Below are 15,637 nucleotides of genomic sequence, written 5' to 3'. Positions count from 1 at the left end.
CAAAGCTCTACAGATTTTACCAACAGGCAAGAGAAAGAATACAGGCGCAAGGTTTAGAAAGCCACCAGTTTTTGAAACCTGGATTTTGAGTTTTCAGCAAACGTACAACAGCTAGTCAAGCCACAGGGTGTCGGACTCCTCAACTCACCGCAAACCTGCAGTCCCATAGACTCCATAATATAAGGTACAGCAGGAGTGCAGTAACTTCCTAAATAATCAATACAAATCAGGGTAAGGCAATGTCATGTGCAAATGGGTACCATTTTAAAGAATGGTGGCTGTTAATCAATTTTTTATTACTTGGTGGCTTGAAATGTAAAAGATGAAAATGGCTGACGTATTCCTAAAAATAATGAGCAGGTCGAAATCTACTGGGATTTTTAGTTTAATACACATTGTATGTATAAATATATAGAAAAAAATAACATGAAAAACATCTCCCTGCCAGGCAGATCAGGTCAGCTCCGCCTGGGCTTCAATCTTATATTTTAAAAAGACCTGCTTTGGGAAACTACAGTAATATCAAATAAAAGAATGAGAATAGCCAGCTCCTAAAAGAGAGGGTAGGGTATCTTGATGCCAATGAATTTGAAAAATACATTATCACATCATTACATTATAATTATACATAATTGAGTGTATGTGAAATGTACATACCAGGAGACTGAGTGACGCACGGGACTTTGTCATTGAATGGAGGAAGCTGTGAGACAAAAGGCAAAATCAGAAGTTAAAAAGATTTTTCAAAATGTTTTCCTAAGGAAAGAAATTCTTAAAAGCAGCCAGATTTATTGACATTTCTGCAGATAACTGAATATCTTTAAGTGGTCCAACATTTTTTTAAATCTCATTTGTGTGACAACTATTCTGCTGTAATTGTATTAGTGGGGAGATCTGTTGCATCAAAACAAATGCACCTAATTTCTCCTTAAGCTGCATCAACTAATGACAAGTGTGCGTTACTTCATGTGACAAAGTGAGCACCGGAGGAGAGCGCAGGTCGTCTCTGTAAAGCTGTTATAAGTTCTGACACAAATGCAGTACTTGTAACCTAAAAAAAGTTGCCTGGAGCTGCATTCACAACCTGTGACAACAGTCAGTTCAACAGTGATCACATCTTCAGTCTACAGAGAGATGTTCTGTGTAAGGCAGACGCTACTACGCATGTACAGGAACGCAGTTCTGTTTACGGAGCTTTGCTGTGCTACATATCACAACCTCTTGACTTTGTGCTATATTATAAATTCATGAAAGAACTTGAGTACAAGAGGTTGTGATATGTAGCACAACAAGCAGGCAAAGCTCTGTAAATGCAACCATGTTCTCATTCTCATTGTCAGTTCATGGTGACACCTTTGTAAAAACATTTTTGGACCACATGTCCAATGAACCTTGTTACTTCCTGTCAAAGAACAAATCAATTAGGTTGTTTCCAACCTGATTGATTTGTTCTTGTGTTGTTTGAATGTTTGGTTTTTGTTTGATTTGATATCATGGACAATGTTGGCAGATAGTTGTTTTCATATTAATCATAAAGTTTACAGTTAAAAGCAAAAAAATGGGGTAGGACTAGTTTTTAACTTCTTCCCACTCCTTTTTAGACATGGAATACCTTCTTTGGATTGTTTACTGGGATTTTGATACATATGTTTGCTGATTTTGTCTGTTTTGTTTTCTCTTATATATTTTATTTGTTTCTTTTAACATGTTCAAAATAAACTTAAAAAAGATATTGCTGACCAATAGGGGCTGCCAATTTGTCTTTTTGTCAATCACAATAAAACTATGATTTGTCAAAGTAAAAATAACACATTAGCGTTCTTATTTATTGACATTTTAAAATATTTGAGATTATAGTTACTTTGTAATCCAATTCCTTACCTCGACATAACATCGTGGAGTCACAAAAAACTGATTGATCTCATCAGGGCTGAATTCCCCGAAGATGTACTGTGGGGAGAAATCAATACAACAATTAGGTTAAAAGAAGGGCAATGCTGTAAATTCCACTTTTCTCAAAATATATATTTTTCCTGGTATGGTGCAAATTAAAAAAAAAAAAAAAAAAAAAAAAATCAGGAAACTGATCTTGAATGGCCTGACACACCATCAGAAGAAACGTAAAACTTGAGGTCATTTATCCATATAAAGAAGAGAACAAATCAAGGGAAACGTCAAATGGGCAGATAAGTCCACCTCATACCTGGAACTGATTCAAAAGGCAACGTCACTGGATATCTGGGTACAAGGGCTTTTACTACAGTCCGTCAGCCAGCCAAGACTGCAATGCTAGCTTGTGCAAAGGTAAAGCACTACATGAAGTGATGAGTCATGCAGTGTTATACATAAATCATGAACACAAAAAGCTCAGATTTGATTCCAAGACTGTTTGGCTTTAGTGAAGTGAGTTTTGAGAGGTTTACGAACGTTAAAACAAACAACTCAAAGTGTCCTCAACATCAAAACAAGCTAAAGCAGATGAGTGCTTGTAACTTGACAGAATGAAACTAAGGATGCAGTTTGAGCTTCTTTAAGACACCACAAAAGACATTTGACTAATGCTTTTGTGATGTAAAAAAAACAAAAAAAAAAACACACACACACACACACACACACACACACACACACACACACAGATCCATGCAGTGGAGTATGTCTGCCAACTAGTTCTTCTAACATCATCTGGAAATTTACAGCAGTAATTTGTCACTGGTTAAATAATCAATAATGTATCAATAGCTTAATATAACAGGGTTGATGGCTGTATGCTTGCACACTGAACACTGTGAACACTGATATAATTGTCCAAGTGCAGTGGAGGCCTAAGTTATCATTTTCTATCATTAAGTCACCAACACATAAATGATGGCTAGCAATCCACAGGACTGTGGTAACACCATGATCCTGTCCAGCAAACATTTACTAAATACACCACAAAGTACAGCTTCAAAAATCACCCATGACATGTGAGCTCACACTACTCAGTCTCAGTTATCTGATTATTTCTCATTTTGAACATTCATGTCATTTTAGAAATGTCCATGTTAACACAAATGTGGGTTTACATTTTTAATTTTCCTGAATTACAAATACCCAGACAACACAGCAAGATTTCTGGTGTTGTACCCTCGTTATACCAGCAGGTGAACAGGTGAAGCAACAGTTCTAGCCACTGACCCACCAGTGTTTCCTCTGCGTAGTGCCATCTCTAGCACACTGCTACAGGTAGCTCAATTATGAAATCTTTGATTGATTTCTAAGCGGAGACGCTGTCCTTGATATTGGTGAAAACGAGTTTGACAAAGTCTTTTGGTTTTAGAAGAATTCTTTAATAGTTTGCTTTAAGGCTGCACAATATATTGCTTCAGTATTGACGTCGCGATGTGCAATATTCACACTGCAGGACGCCCAACGTCAAGTAAGGCAAATGAACTCAAATGATGATGCAATAAAAATATTTGTTTCTAAGCAAAATGTCAAGTGATTCCAGTATGTTTTAGTGATGATTATCAGGATAATATCTTTAATCGCAATTATTTCGTGACATGAAATTTCATATCATCCCATGCCTAAACCCGATTGTTGAGAGTAACCAGGTTATGTTACCATACACCAATTATACTCAAAGTCTCATTATACATGCACTTCATCATATTCAGGGTTCTCCCCCACCGCGACCTCCCCCAGACGGTCACTGTGCTGCAGCCGTCGCACACGTCAGCCAAAGATAATAGGTCAGTTGGCCTCTTTACATAATCTCAGATAAAAATGGGGATTTCCCGTGAGAGCTTCACCAAACTCTGGGAAATCCCTGTTTTCATCTGATATCATTTTAAAATAAAATGAAATGTTCTTCAATAAGAATGTAGAACAGAAAGTTTTTACTCCCTCCCAGCGTTTCACACTGTGTCTTGTGTTCAGGTCAGTTTCCCTATTTGCTCTTTTCTTTTGCATATGCGCACTTGTAAAAAGCTGGTCAGAAATAGATTGTCTGCTTTAAATCAAAAATTCGTGCAACCGTTGCCTTTGTTGAGGATGAACTACAAGGTAACTCTAGTGTATGCGCGCTGTAAACTGTCCGGGTGCTGCACTGCCCTCATAGTTGAGTTCTCCCTTTTTCGTTCCGTCAACACAATGTTATTAACTAACATTTAAAAAAATCGACTTTTGTGAATCAATTCAGAATCATAGGAGATACAAATTGAGATTCTTATGTGAATCGATTAATGAAAAATAAAAAATAATTAAAAATGACTGAATAGCTGAATGCAATATCACTCTACCATGATTTCCTATAGTAAAATAAGTTAACTACTGTATCAGAGTTTTTTATAGTCACTTTTCTTTACAATTTTATTTTTCATTTTCTTTATTCAGTACATTGTTGGACTGTTATTACTATTGTTATTTATTTTTTTAAACATTGTTTTTAATCTGCAGTCATGCTTCACCCCTCACAGCTATATGGGAAACACCATACAGTGCAACGTAAGTGTCCACATGTGCATGGAAAACACAAAGCAACTGTGAAAAGATGAAATGAACTCACTAGCCACACCGTTAATCCTCTCAGTGAAATAAACAGTGGAACGTGAAAGGGGAGGCACACAGAAAAGAAAGTGCAACTCAAGCATATGTAACTCTTTGCAAACGAGGCCCCACGCGAGGGCCCACATTGCTGAAATGGCACTACAAGCGACAGCCAGCCAGCCATAATCCAACGGCCTCAGGATGGCTAAAACAATCACAACAGAAAGAATGTCCCTTTGCTTCTTTCTGCAGGCGTGCCGCACGTACCACACTAAGCTTCCTTTGCTGTTCGTTTGCACTGAGGATTACAACAAATTAGCCATCTGTATGATTTCAACACAGTTTAGTGACGACACCACACACACACACACACACACACACACACACACACACACACAACAGGACTATAGGGAAGGCCTAACATGACAGAGTGAGCAGGGACAAAATAATATCAGATTGTGATTGTGTGTATGTGAATGTAACTTTTAAAGTACAACAATGAAGAACATGATGTTCCAGAGATTGATTCTGGTTTATAAGCATTAATCATTATTGATACTTTCTCTTCATGGATTTTTCAAAACCCTCTGATAATATCTATAGATGTGTGACATTGAAAATACAATTTAAAATCAAAACTCACTAAAAAATAGCTTTGTCCAAAACACACATTAAACCCTAAAACTGACAAAGGTCACAAAAAGATCACATTATCTTCTACATATAGCAAAATCTAAAAACAAAAACCTTGACATTTAGCCCAATTAAGCAAACGTCCTCACTGTTGTTGCTCCCTGATGTGCATCCCATTTACAATCCCATCACATAAAACACCCCAGAGTGGTATTTCAAAATACAAATAAAGTTAGCCAGAGTATTCTTAGTATTTTGGCATAATATATTTGAAATGTATACCATAAGCAATCATTAAAGATACAAGTATATGAATATATACAGATTCAAAAACATTAAGTTATCTTTTACAGATGATGACTCACACACTAATATGGTACAGCACCCCAAAACTGACTACTAGTCAAAGAATCTGTGAACTCTGACCAAACAGGGGACACAGCCAGCACTAATGTGATTGTTCTCTTAAATTGGAATGCAGAGTTATTAATGGACAACTTGGCTGAGCATGAAAATGCTGCAGCACCACTACAAATAAGGTCAGACTAGTTTTCAATGAATCACTAGTGCATGCCTGTGACTGCATATTGGTGTGATGTAGTAATATGGTGACAATAATCACCAAGCATGTAATAAAGAGGAGTATGACACAAGGAGAAAGGAATCACTGTCATCTATTCTGCTTAAAAAAAACATTTAAGGTGTCACCAGACAAGAGCAACTGTTAGGGAGTTAAACACTGTGGCAACACCATTTAGTGATATACTTAGCAGTAGGCCACAAAACAACCCTCTCTCTGTCTCTCTTTTTTTTTTAATAAATTAATGTGAATTGCTAAAAGTTATTTGAACATCTTGTTGGGCTTGGAAGATAAATGTTAGAATTGGTATGAAACTTTCCTCCCCTACCACCTAATTAATCATTCTGAAGACAACGGGCTGTGTTTCATACAAGTTTAATTGACTTGGTGAATCCCATTCTGCTGTTCCCTGTAATCAAACCCTCAACTGTTCCCTATAAACAACTTTATAAACTTAACTAGGTACACCTAGCTAAAATTAATGCATTCTAATACAAAAGCCTGGCAATAAAACCTTCATGAAGGTTATAAAGGTTAGGTAGGTTTTTTTCTGCTTTAGAGCATTTTGGAAGCTGTTGTTTAATTGTTTTGCATTGCTTGAAGTGTTTCTAATATTTAGTCTACTCTCACTGACACTGAATAGGGTGGACGATGGGGTTCTCTGCTACCACTGTGTGGCAAAATCTATCAAATCAAATATCAGATTTTGTCATTTAAAAGGTCAGTAGAATGCTAAAAATGCAACAAGTCAGATTATTAACATCTTAAACATTAGTCTAGCTGATAACTTGTGTTGCACAAGTGCAAATGTTGACCTGTTGGTGAGGCTACATGAAAATATGTGGAGTAATCAAAATATATAAAGTACTGTATGGACTATGAATGTTTATACCAAATTTCATGGCACACTTGAATACAACTAATGAGAATACCATTTCACCAAATGACATTATTTCATTGCTGGTGAAGCTTATACTAACTACATGACTGCATTTTTGATCTCCGGGGAGCGACAGGCAGACATCACTGTGCGTTCTCTTGAAGGAAGCTCCTCGTTTACACTGTTTTACTAGTTTGGCAAGCTGATAGGAATGAGCTACACTACAAAATAAAGATGACACCTGATTGCAACATGCGGCTCTTTTGTGCATTTTTAATAGTCTTAAGAGCACAATAGATTTCTGAGGCATACGCTATCTCACATTGTAGCTACACAGGTAACAAATGCTACATACAAAAATGCTGCGTTGGTGGACACCTTCACATAAAAGTTCACAACGTATTAATGACAAACTGTTTCATAATGTCAATGTCATGAACGGTATGTAAGTAACTATCAAAAAGCAAGACATAATGGTTCTCTCACTTGTATCAACTTCAAAGAATGTCCTTTTTGAAGAATAATCCCAATTTTATGCCCAAAATATCAAACTGGTTTGCTTTGTGGATAAATGTTTAAATGTGACATCGACACGCCAGTTTTAATGCATCATTTAATTTTCAAATTTCATTTAATTACTCTAAATTAATTCTAATTTTCAGTGTATTTCTTCAGACCCTCCAGTGGCCTTCCTGAGTGTCCTGAAATATATAAATTGTTGACTAAGCCTTTATTACTGCAACTCTGAATAAGGTTAATGCAACTTAATCTCACCAAAGTGCTGCAAGGCTAACAATCAGCCGACGACTGCATGCCATATTTTAAATGTTTATAATCGCAATGATAATGACCCTGTGTAATTATATTGAATATCTCTGTAATTAAGACCGTTAACTGTCACTTACCCACAAGGGTTCTTTGGATTTTGTTTTCATACTCCCTTGTCATATATAGCCTACACACATACATGGGTAAACATGACTAACAAGTAGCTCAGCTTTGCTAATTCAACAAACTTAAAAAAACAGAACAGTTGAAATTAACATGTTCTGGTGGAACACTTTGAAGATATTTAGGATGAATTACAACCGGGAACAAATGACTGCCTGCAGTTGTAGTTTGACAGATGTTAGATTAAAGCTGTATTTATTTGCAGATGCAATAAGTAAGCGCTGACACTGGCTCCTTGTTTTTGGGAAAGCCGTTTTAAAAGTGTGATGTCTCTTGTGGTGCTGCTGCCTTTAGTTCTTTTGCTGCCCCTCCTGGTTATCAGCCCTCATTTGCCACAGAACTTTTATCGATGCTTGGTTAAACTTTTCTTTCATTTGGGTGTCTCAATATCAATATTAACATAACTATCTTGTGGATTTTTCACATTTTTTACTCCACTAACCTTCATATTTGCAATTTATGTAAAGTTGATTAACGGAACAGCAGCACTTTCATTTTCTGAGCACTTTACACACAGGACAAGTCATTAAAAGGATTTTTTTTTTTAAAAAACACAAGAAAAATGGTTGCCAACAGGAACAACAAGACCAAACGAAATAGTTGACAGTGATCCAAATCTGGTTGCCTGAGGAAACTGGGAAACAAGTTAGCCAATACTTGATTTAGGTTGTATTTATTAACTACTTTATTTTATGCTACTTAGACACTTGAACAATGAACACAATAGCATAGTAAGATTATTGGAATGCCCATGAATACATGTACGATGCTTCATTTGACAGACCAAATACAATTTGCCTGGTCATCATACCAGACATGCAAAAGCTGAGAACTATATTTGAAAGAAGCTGGGGCGGGTTTCATCCTTTAAGCTTCCACTTTCCAGAATAGTAAGCCAATAGAAACACTGAATTTTGAAGGCCAGGAAGAAGTGTGAAAGCATGCAGAGTCAAATCTTCAGTGAGGTTTCCCTTCCTACGGTCGTTAGCCATGTTCCAACTCTTGCTTCATCAGCCAGTTTGAACACTTTGCAGCATGTTTCATCAGACACTCTATTTATATTGTGTGGACCTTTGTCTCAGGTTAAAAGTTACTTCAATCAAATAAGTTACTAGAAACTTCAGACCTGGCATGTCTCTGCCATGCATAGCTAAGACTTCAAAATGGGCCTTCCCACATGATAGCTAACTTCCTCAGAAATAACACTCAGCCTGCCATCTAAAAATCTAAGTCACACATAATCTGGCGGTGTTAACGTTCACCCGGGCATAGTGCAAGCTCAATCCTGGTTTATAAGTATTTCCCTATCAAATGAATCCTCGCTATCAACGAAGGGCCCACACTGTCGCATATATCTAGCTCAACAACTAGCGAGCTGACTGCAAAGTAGAGCCACACCACCTGTGCAAAGCTGCTAGCTGGCTACCAGCTAAGTGAACAGCACGACATTATCACATCCTAGTTCACAACTGCTTCAATTACCGCATGCACAACAATTCACAAAACCGTCACCATGCTTCCTCGCTACTAGTGTGCAATTTTAACCAGTTATGGAAAATGTGAGCTCGGGGGAAGGCCTGTCGCAACACTGGAGCAGGTGGGCCATGCATACACGCAGCAGTTTTCTGTGTCACTTTGCTCTGAGAATTAACTCATGACACTTGCGGGATCTCGCACCAAAGTGTCACTGACATTGGCTCAAGTATGTTTTCATGTGATTTAGAGAAACGTGACTGTTATACTGTGAAAACCAGGGGGGAAAAACTGCAGCAAATAGTGCCGCTGGCTCATTTGAATGGAGGGACGGCGGGGCCTGTTAGCTGCCATGCTGGTGCTGTTTCAATGAGGCTTAAAGAGGGGCATTAGCAAGCACTTTTTTAGCACTCACATTTTCAATGACACGACTAGCCCTGGTGTTTCAAATCACAACACAAGTGTAACCAAGCTGCTACTACACTGTGCCACTACTTTAGGTCAGACTGTTGTACAAATGTGTGGCGGCCGTGAGTCTATAAAGAGCGTCAGGAGTTGTTTTTGCAGGCTAACGTTAGCCAGCTAGCTTAGCTACCTGGTTGCTGTAAGAAGCCATGCTCCCGGTGAGATTTTTCTCTCCTCCGCTGACAAGATGAAAACTCTCCCGGGAAGGTGTTGTAAGGTTTGTAACGACCGCTACAGAAGGTGTCCTACTTCGACGTCATTGTCATTTTCCCCAATGTTGTCCTGGCAGTCGTACGTTTCGATCCGTGTAATGCATCAGCACTTCACGCCGCTCGCCTTGCCGTCACCGCCATTTCTATCGAGCATCTTCCTCGCCTTGCTAGCCGAACCAGCGCGCGGTCGGTTGTAAGTGGCAGCGTGAGCTCGAGGAATAACGACAGACACTTCCGGTGTCGGTTTGCTCTCACACTTCACGATAATAGTCCCCGTGCATGTAATCCCCCCCCCCTTCGCAGTGAGAGATGTTGTTGCATCAAATTCAAAGACAGTGCACAATACAAGTACAAGAAATTATAAAAGCTAAGCTAATATTTACAAAATCTATATGAATGGAAGAGCCAACAATAAAATAATGAAAGATAACACTATTGATAAAAAAGCAAGTTTGAACATGGTTGTGCACTTGTAGACTGCTCAGCTGACTGTTTTTGTGCCCTAACCCTCCTGGGAGTGCATATGGGGCAACTCCTTTCCAACAACAAATTAAGGTTATGTCATGATCACTGCTAAGGCACATTCACTCATGGTAAGACTGATTTTTCAGGGCTCCCCGAAGTAAAAAAATTGCCTCATATTCATTCCCCACCACAACCTCCTGCCTTGTGCCCATTTGGTGTGTGTGTGTGTGTGCGTGTGTCTGTGTGTGTGTGTGTGTGTGTGCGCTGTTGCCTCCAAGCTCCCATTAAGTAAAACTGCACACAGAGGATTACACATGACAGCTTTATTATATTAAAGCTATCAGCTTTATTACATTAAAGCTGTCATGTTAAATTTGTCACCTTGTTTTTCCATGCTGTATTTCTGCAATTTGTGTTTCTTCATCTATTCTGCACAAACAACATCTCTTGCATGCCTGTCCTGGGAGAGGGATCCCTCCTCTGTTGCTCTTCTTGCAGTCTCATCCAGTTTTTTCCATGTTAAAAGGGTTTTTTTTAGGGAGTTTTTCCTTATTGGAATCGAGGGTCTAAGGATAGAGGATGATGTATTGCTGTACAGATTGTAAAGCCCCCTGAGACAAATTTGTGTTTGTGATATTAGGCTATACAAATAAAATTGACTTGACGTGATATATGGCCCAATGCTGGAATAATACTACCTGACCCCAAGTTTGATTAAACAGAAACTTACTGCGATCACTGTATATTTGAACAGGTTGTACACAACCACCTACTATATGTATATAAAGTAACGTCTTTTTTTCACCATTTAATATTTATCTCAGCACTCCATGCACTTCACTTCTTTGCACTATTTATATCCTGTTTACAGTTCACAGAAATGGTTTCACCTGTATATAGTCATTCCTTACCTATCTTTTTGAAGACTGTTGCGTTGTTATTCTGTGTAAGTACATTGAGAGCCACTAAACCAGAGTCAAATTCCTTGTATGCGTAAACATACTAGGCAGATAAAGATGATTCTGAAATTTATTATAAATATGCACCATGTTAGCATAATATAAACTAAAATAATACAAGTGTTCAAACTAGATTTTGACACCCCTCTACCAGACAATAAAAATCCCTGCCATATTTGCAATCAATCATATAATGAGAAATACAGTGAACCTGGGCCTTTTGGGGCAGTTGCATGCTTTACTCGGTTGGTAATCCAGCCTTACATTTCGTCATGAAGTGCATTAATTGATGGGTTCTTCAACTTCAGAGGGGGTGGAGGGATCTTCTTCACGTTAATGCATGGAGCAATTGACTTGAATAAATAACCCTCTGATTGTCATGACTTGTATCAGAAATACAAATGCTACAGTGCTGCAATTAACAATCATCAATTATCATGACCTCATTGACATCAAAACACGGTCACAAGTTTTACGTGACATTTATTTTGAATTGCATCCATGCCTGGGCGGAAAAAGTAAAAGTGACGTTGTGGACTGTAGCCGCGTGCTTCACAGTGGAAGCGTGACCGCGTGCGCTGTGTACGTCCGGGTTGGGGCATGAATCGCACATTTTTGTTTAGAAGTTGAAGCACGACTGAAACCAACCATTTTTATACACTTTCCGGTTTTTATTGAGCTTCAGTGAAGCTGCCTTTGCTCTCTAATGTGTGAGTCAAACTGATACAATTGAATTAAATGTTGCTGTTTGGTTTTATTCTGTTATAAACCCCAATATAGGCCTAATAAAACACTAACAATTCAATATACAAGTATACACAATAAATACATTGAACACACTTTTAGCTACAATAAATTGAGAAATTAGCCTAAAAGCTTTCGGCTTTGGATATTAATTTCACCGTCTCCTCGCAGACCAGTGGGCGTGGCACAGCACAGGTGAGTAGCAGAAGCAGGAAATTTCAACACAGGAAGCTCGGGATGAGTTGTTTTTTCTCGACATAAACGAAACGAGGACCATCAACGCCCCACTGTGTAGATAATCCAAAGGTAGGAAATCAATAGTGTATCTTTGTATTATTCAGGAGCTTCTACATCCATTAGCCTTAATTGAAATCATGAAATGGAAACACAGATGAATGAGGAAGGCAGGAGCGGAACCCTTGAAAGAATAAAAATGATGTTATCAGTCAGAGTTACACGGATGAATTTGATGAACTTATTGAATAGGACCCAATCAGAGATTTGTGTAGCCCTGTCCAGCAGTGGTGGAAGAAGTTCTCAGAACTTTTTGTCAAGTAAAAGTACCAGTCGGTCAATGTAAAAATACTACAAATAATACTACAATATTACAAGCAAAATCCTGCATGAAAAATCCTGCGTAAGGAAAAGTACATAAATATTAGCAGCAAAATGTAGTTAAAGTATTAAAGTAAAAGTAATAGTTTGGTCCCTCTGACTGATGGCATATATTGTTATATATGACACCATGCATAAGCAGCATGTTACTGCTGTAGCTGCTGGAGGTGCAGCAAGTTTGAACTATTTTATGTACACTTAGCTAGTTTGGTGCAATGATTCCCAACCTAGGGGTCTGGCCCCTCCGAAGGGTCACCAGATAAATCTGAGGGGTCATGAGATGATTAATGGGAGAGGAAAGAAGAAAAAACAAAGTTCTGATACACAAATCTGTTTTCAATTTTTGGACTTTTTCTCTAATCTTTGATTTTGGTGAAATATTGGATCATTTGAATGTTTATTGAAATCAAACCATGTTAGAAGTTTAGAGGGAAAAATCACTATTTGGTGGATCTGTTAACAACTCATAGACATCTGAAATGTGACCCCGACTACACACTGCTTTATGTAAGATGTAAAAAGCCAAAAACGTTGTAAACCACTGGTTTCATCTTTAACAATGTGTTGTATTTTAAAAGCTTGTTATATTATCCATTGTGTCAAATCTTCATCTGAAAAGTACAATATTTCCCCCTGAAATGTAGTGGAGTAGAAGTATAAAGTAACATAAAGTGGAAATACAAGTACCTCAAAATTGTACTTAAGTACATAACTTGAGTAAATGTACTTGTAAATGTTACTTTCCACCACTGCTCTCCAGATGTGGGACCACTGTATGTCATCACTTGCCCCACTAGCCATATATGAATGAACCTCAGTCTGTGGTCCTTTACTTCATTCAACTATTAATCTTCATTAAATGATCCTTCACGCTGCTTCACTGTCTAGACCAGCGTCAGTTACAGAGATATGAGCCATCTTTGTTTATGAGGGTCCATAATAGGATTTGTGTCCATAATCGTCCTTTGTAGGCAGAGGACGATGCCAGAGAGGGGAAGACACCACCAGAGGAGTGATGAGTATGCAGAGTACAAGAGCAGGGACAGGGACTATTCACACAATGCAGACCACTCCATGTATGACAGCAGAGATCGCAACCAAAAGCCCAGAGACATGGACGAGAGAGGCTCTGCTGGTGACAGGAGGGCCAAAGAAAGGAGACAGAGGGACATGACAACCGCCTCTCATGAGGGGCCACCTGCTTACAGAGGCCACGATCATCAAGGACCCTCGAGACTGTAAGGGGCCACATACTTTGTATACACAGGCTCGTGTACTCACTGTCATGTCTTCCACACAGATTGATGTGTTGAGTCATGCAGCTCATTTCATTACATTGCCGTGTAAAATGACATCCCGTCTCACTGTAAAACATGTATTTTTTTTACAGGTCCAGAGAGATGTCAGTGTATCACTCTGAAGAGGAATATAACGAGCGACAACACAAACAAGCCCTTTACAATCTCAGATATATCCTAACCGGTAGAGGCAAGTAATGTTTGTTTTATAATTTTTCTATGAGACTGTTAAATTTAAGTTTTAATCAAAGCTCATGCTTGTCAACATTTAAAATTTGCCCAGATGGCCCACCCAAAAATATTTACTCCAGATTTTTTGAAATTAATTTTTTTCTTCCTTTCGATCATCCATTAAAAGTGAATTTAAAGCACAGAGTGGTTGAAAATTCAGGATGGTGCAATGGGCAGTTTCTAGTTAACTTGGAAATTCAGCGCTGTTTGCTCTAAAGTTGAAACCTGAGGAAAACGCTTGTTATTCCTTCAGTTATCACCTGCAGAGAGCACATACTTAACAGTTGCCCTCTAGTGATAATAGATCATACTATGTCTATGTACTTTTGAAGGGCTGAGTTGAAACAGGCCCAGGGATGTTTTTTAAATCGTTCCACTTCATTTGGGACTGCAGCAGATAAATTGATTCTTTTCATTATCAATTAATGTGCTGATCAGTTTCTTGATTATTCAGTTAATAATTTTGTATAAAGGAATGTCAGATATTAGTGAAAAACGCCCATCACAGTTTCCCAGAGCACATGGTTATATCTGACCAATATTCTGATATTCTTTTTATTCTTATATGCGACAAAAAGCAGCTGTTTGTCATTTTTTCATGAAAAATAACTAAAGTTATATTGATCAACTACATGATTCATCGACCAATCGTGTCAGCTCTGGTTTCATTGCTTCATTTTGCTATACATTAATATCAGGAAAGTTTATATCCTGTGTCTCCCAGGTCTTTGCCAGCTTATGGAGGTATTTGTGAATCTCCTCATCATCATCTGTGCCGGAGTGCCATACAGCAACAACGGGGGTTACCGTGACCTGGCCAGCCTCGGTGGAATCTACTATTATCATTTCGGTGGAGCCAATGCCTTCACTGGAGCCGATGCAGAAAGGGTGAAGGAGCTGGATCTGTTGTTCCATCAGCTCAAGCGACCTCCGTATGTCTTCACCATGGCCTGTGGAGGGGTTTTGATGATCTACGCCTGTGCCATGTTGGCCCTGGGGATTTTCAGAGTCCCTTTCCGCTGGCCCCCTGTGCTGCTCGGGGAGGCTCTGCTGAATTTCCTGATTGGCCTGGGCTACATCCCCGCACTGGCCTTCTACTTTATTAAACTGCGGGAAACCTACAACAATCCCATCTGTCAGGAGAGAGAGAAGCTCTACAAGAGCAAAGGGCACAAGGGCTTTGAGTGCCAGTTTCACGGCGCTGATATCGCAGGAGGTCTCTTTGGGGTGCTGGGTGTGTTTGTTTTCATCTTTGGCGCAGTGTTAGCTGTCAGAGCTTTCAGGTCAGTGCGGGAGCTGAAGAAGCAGAGGAGAAACGAGGACAATCATTTTTAAGCGCCATTTACTCCTTGACATATATTGAACACGTTTATTCACTGAGCAACAAGAACACATGGAAGGTTTTTTTTGTCCTATCAAGTGTAACTGTGTGTAATCATTCTGGTTGAATGTGAATCACCTTTTTTATCCACTAGCTATGCTCTGATGAAGTTTTTATAAGTTTTTTAATTGGATTTTGTAGCATACTTTTTTTTTATTCTTACACTTTTCCAGTTTACATACCTCTGTATAGTGTCTGTTACATTTTCTATAAATGTATA

General features: G+C 38.7%; 2 protein-coding genes across 8 annotated transcripts in view; one reads left to right on the top strand and one right to left on the bottom strand.

Annotated features, from left to right (window-relative positions):
* The window catches only part of usp10 (ubiquitin specific peptidase 10), a 26,511-nt gene extending 16,572 nt beyond the window's left edge, over positions 1-9,939 (bottom strand). For 2 of the 6 annotated variants that reach the window (XM_044349100.1, XM_044349109.1), the window contains exons 1-4: positions 9,643-9,939; positions 1,882-1,950; positions 658-703; positions 149-208 (exon numbers count right to left, since the gene is read on the bottom strand). In XM_044349100.1, coding sequence (XP_044205035.1) covers positions 149-208; positions 658-703; positions 1,882-1,950; positions 9,643-9,663 — 196 coding nt within the window. In that variant the 5' untranslated portion in view covers positions 9,664-9,939. The remainder of the gene's footprint in view (positions 1-148; positions 209-657; positions 704-1,881; positions 1,951-9,642) is intronic. The other 4 variants (XM_044349119.1, XM_044349126.1, XM_044349133.1 and 1 more) reach the window with 3 other exon arrangements.
* Positions 8,304-15,637, top strand: marveld3 (MARVEL domain containing 3). 2 transcript variants are annotated; one of them, XM_044349165.1, is made up of 5 exons: positions 11,724-11,858; positions 12,064-12,198; positions 13,479-13,745; positions 13,898-13,995; positions 14,761-15,635. In XM_044349165.1, exons 3-5 carry the CDS (start codon positions 13,489-13,491, stop codon positions 15,369-15,371), a joined length of 966 nt encoding a protein of 321 aa, XP_044205100.1. In that variant the 5' UTR covers positions 11,724-11,858; positions 12,064-12,198; positions 13,479-13,488; the 3' UTR covers positions 15,372-15,635. The 2 variants fall into 2 exon arrangements, with proteins under 2 accessions (XP_044205091.1, XP_044205100.1); XM_044349156.1 differs by lacking the exons at positions 11,724-11,858; positions 12,064-12,198 and adding an exon at positions 8,304-9,171 and having other exon boundaries at positions 14,761-15,637.

This window comes from Thunnus albacares, chromosome 1 (assembly GCF_914725855.1).
Source record: "Thunnus albacares chromosome 1, fThuAlb1.1, whole genome shotgun sequence".
Classification (NCBI taxonomy): Eukaryota; Metazoa; Chordata; class Actinopteri; order Scombriformes; family Scombridae; genus Thunnus; species Thunnus albacares.
The sequence above is the reverse complement of the archived record's forward strand: the minus strand, read 5'-3'. Positions and strand labels throughout refer to the sequence as shown.

Bases quoted from the DNA above. Each gene is read 5' to 3' on its own strand.
- marveld3 (XM_044349156.1), top strand. From the start codon at position 9,125: ATGGAAAATGTGAGCTCGGGGGAAGGCCTGTCGCAACACTGGAGCAG. The intron at 9,172-13,478 runs GTGGGCCATGCA...CGTCCTTTGTAG, and splicing joins CTGTCGCAACACTGGAGCAG to GCAGAGGACGATGCCAGAGA. The intron at 13,996-14,760 runs GCAAGTAATGTT...TGTGTCTCCCAG, and splicing joins ATATATCCTAACCGGTAGAG to GTCTTTGCCAGCTTATGGAG.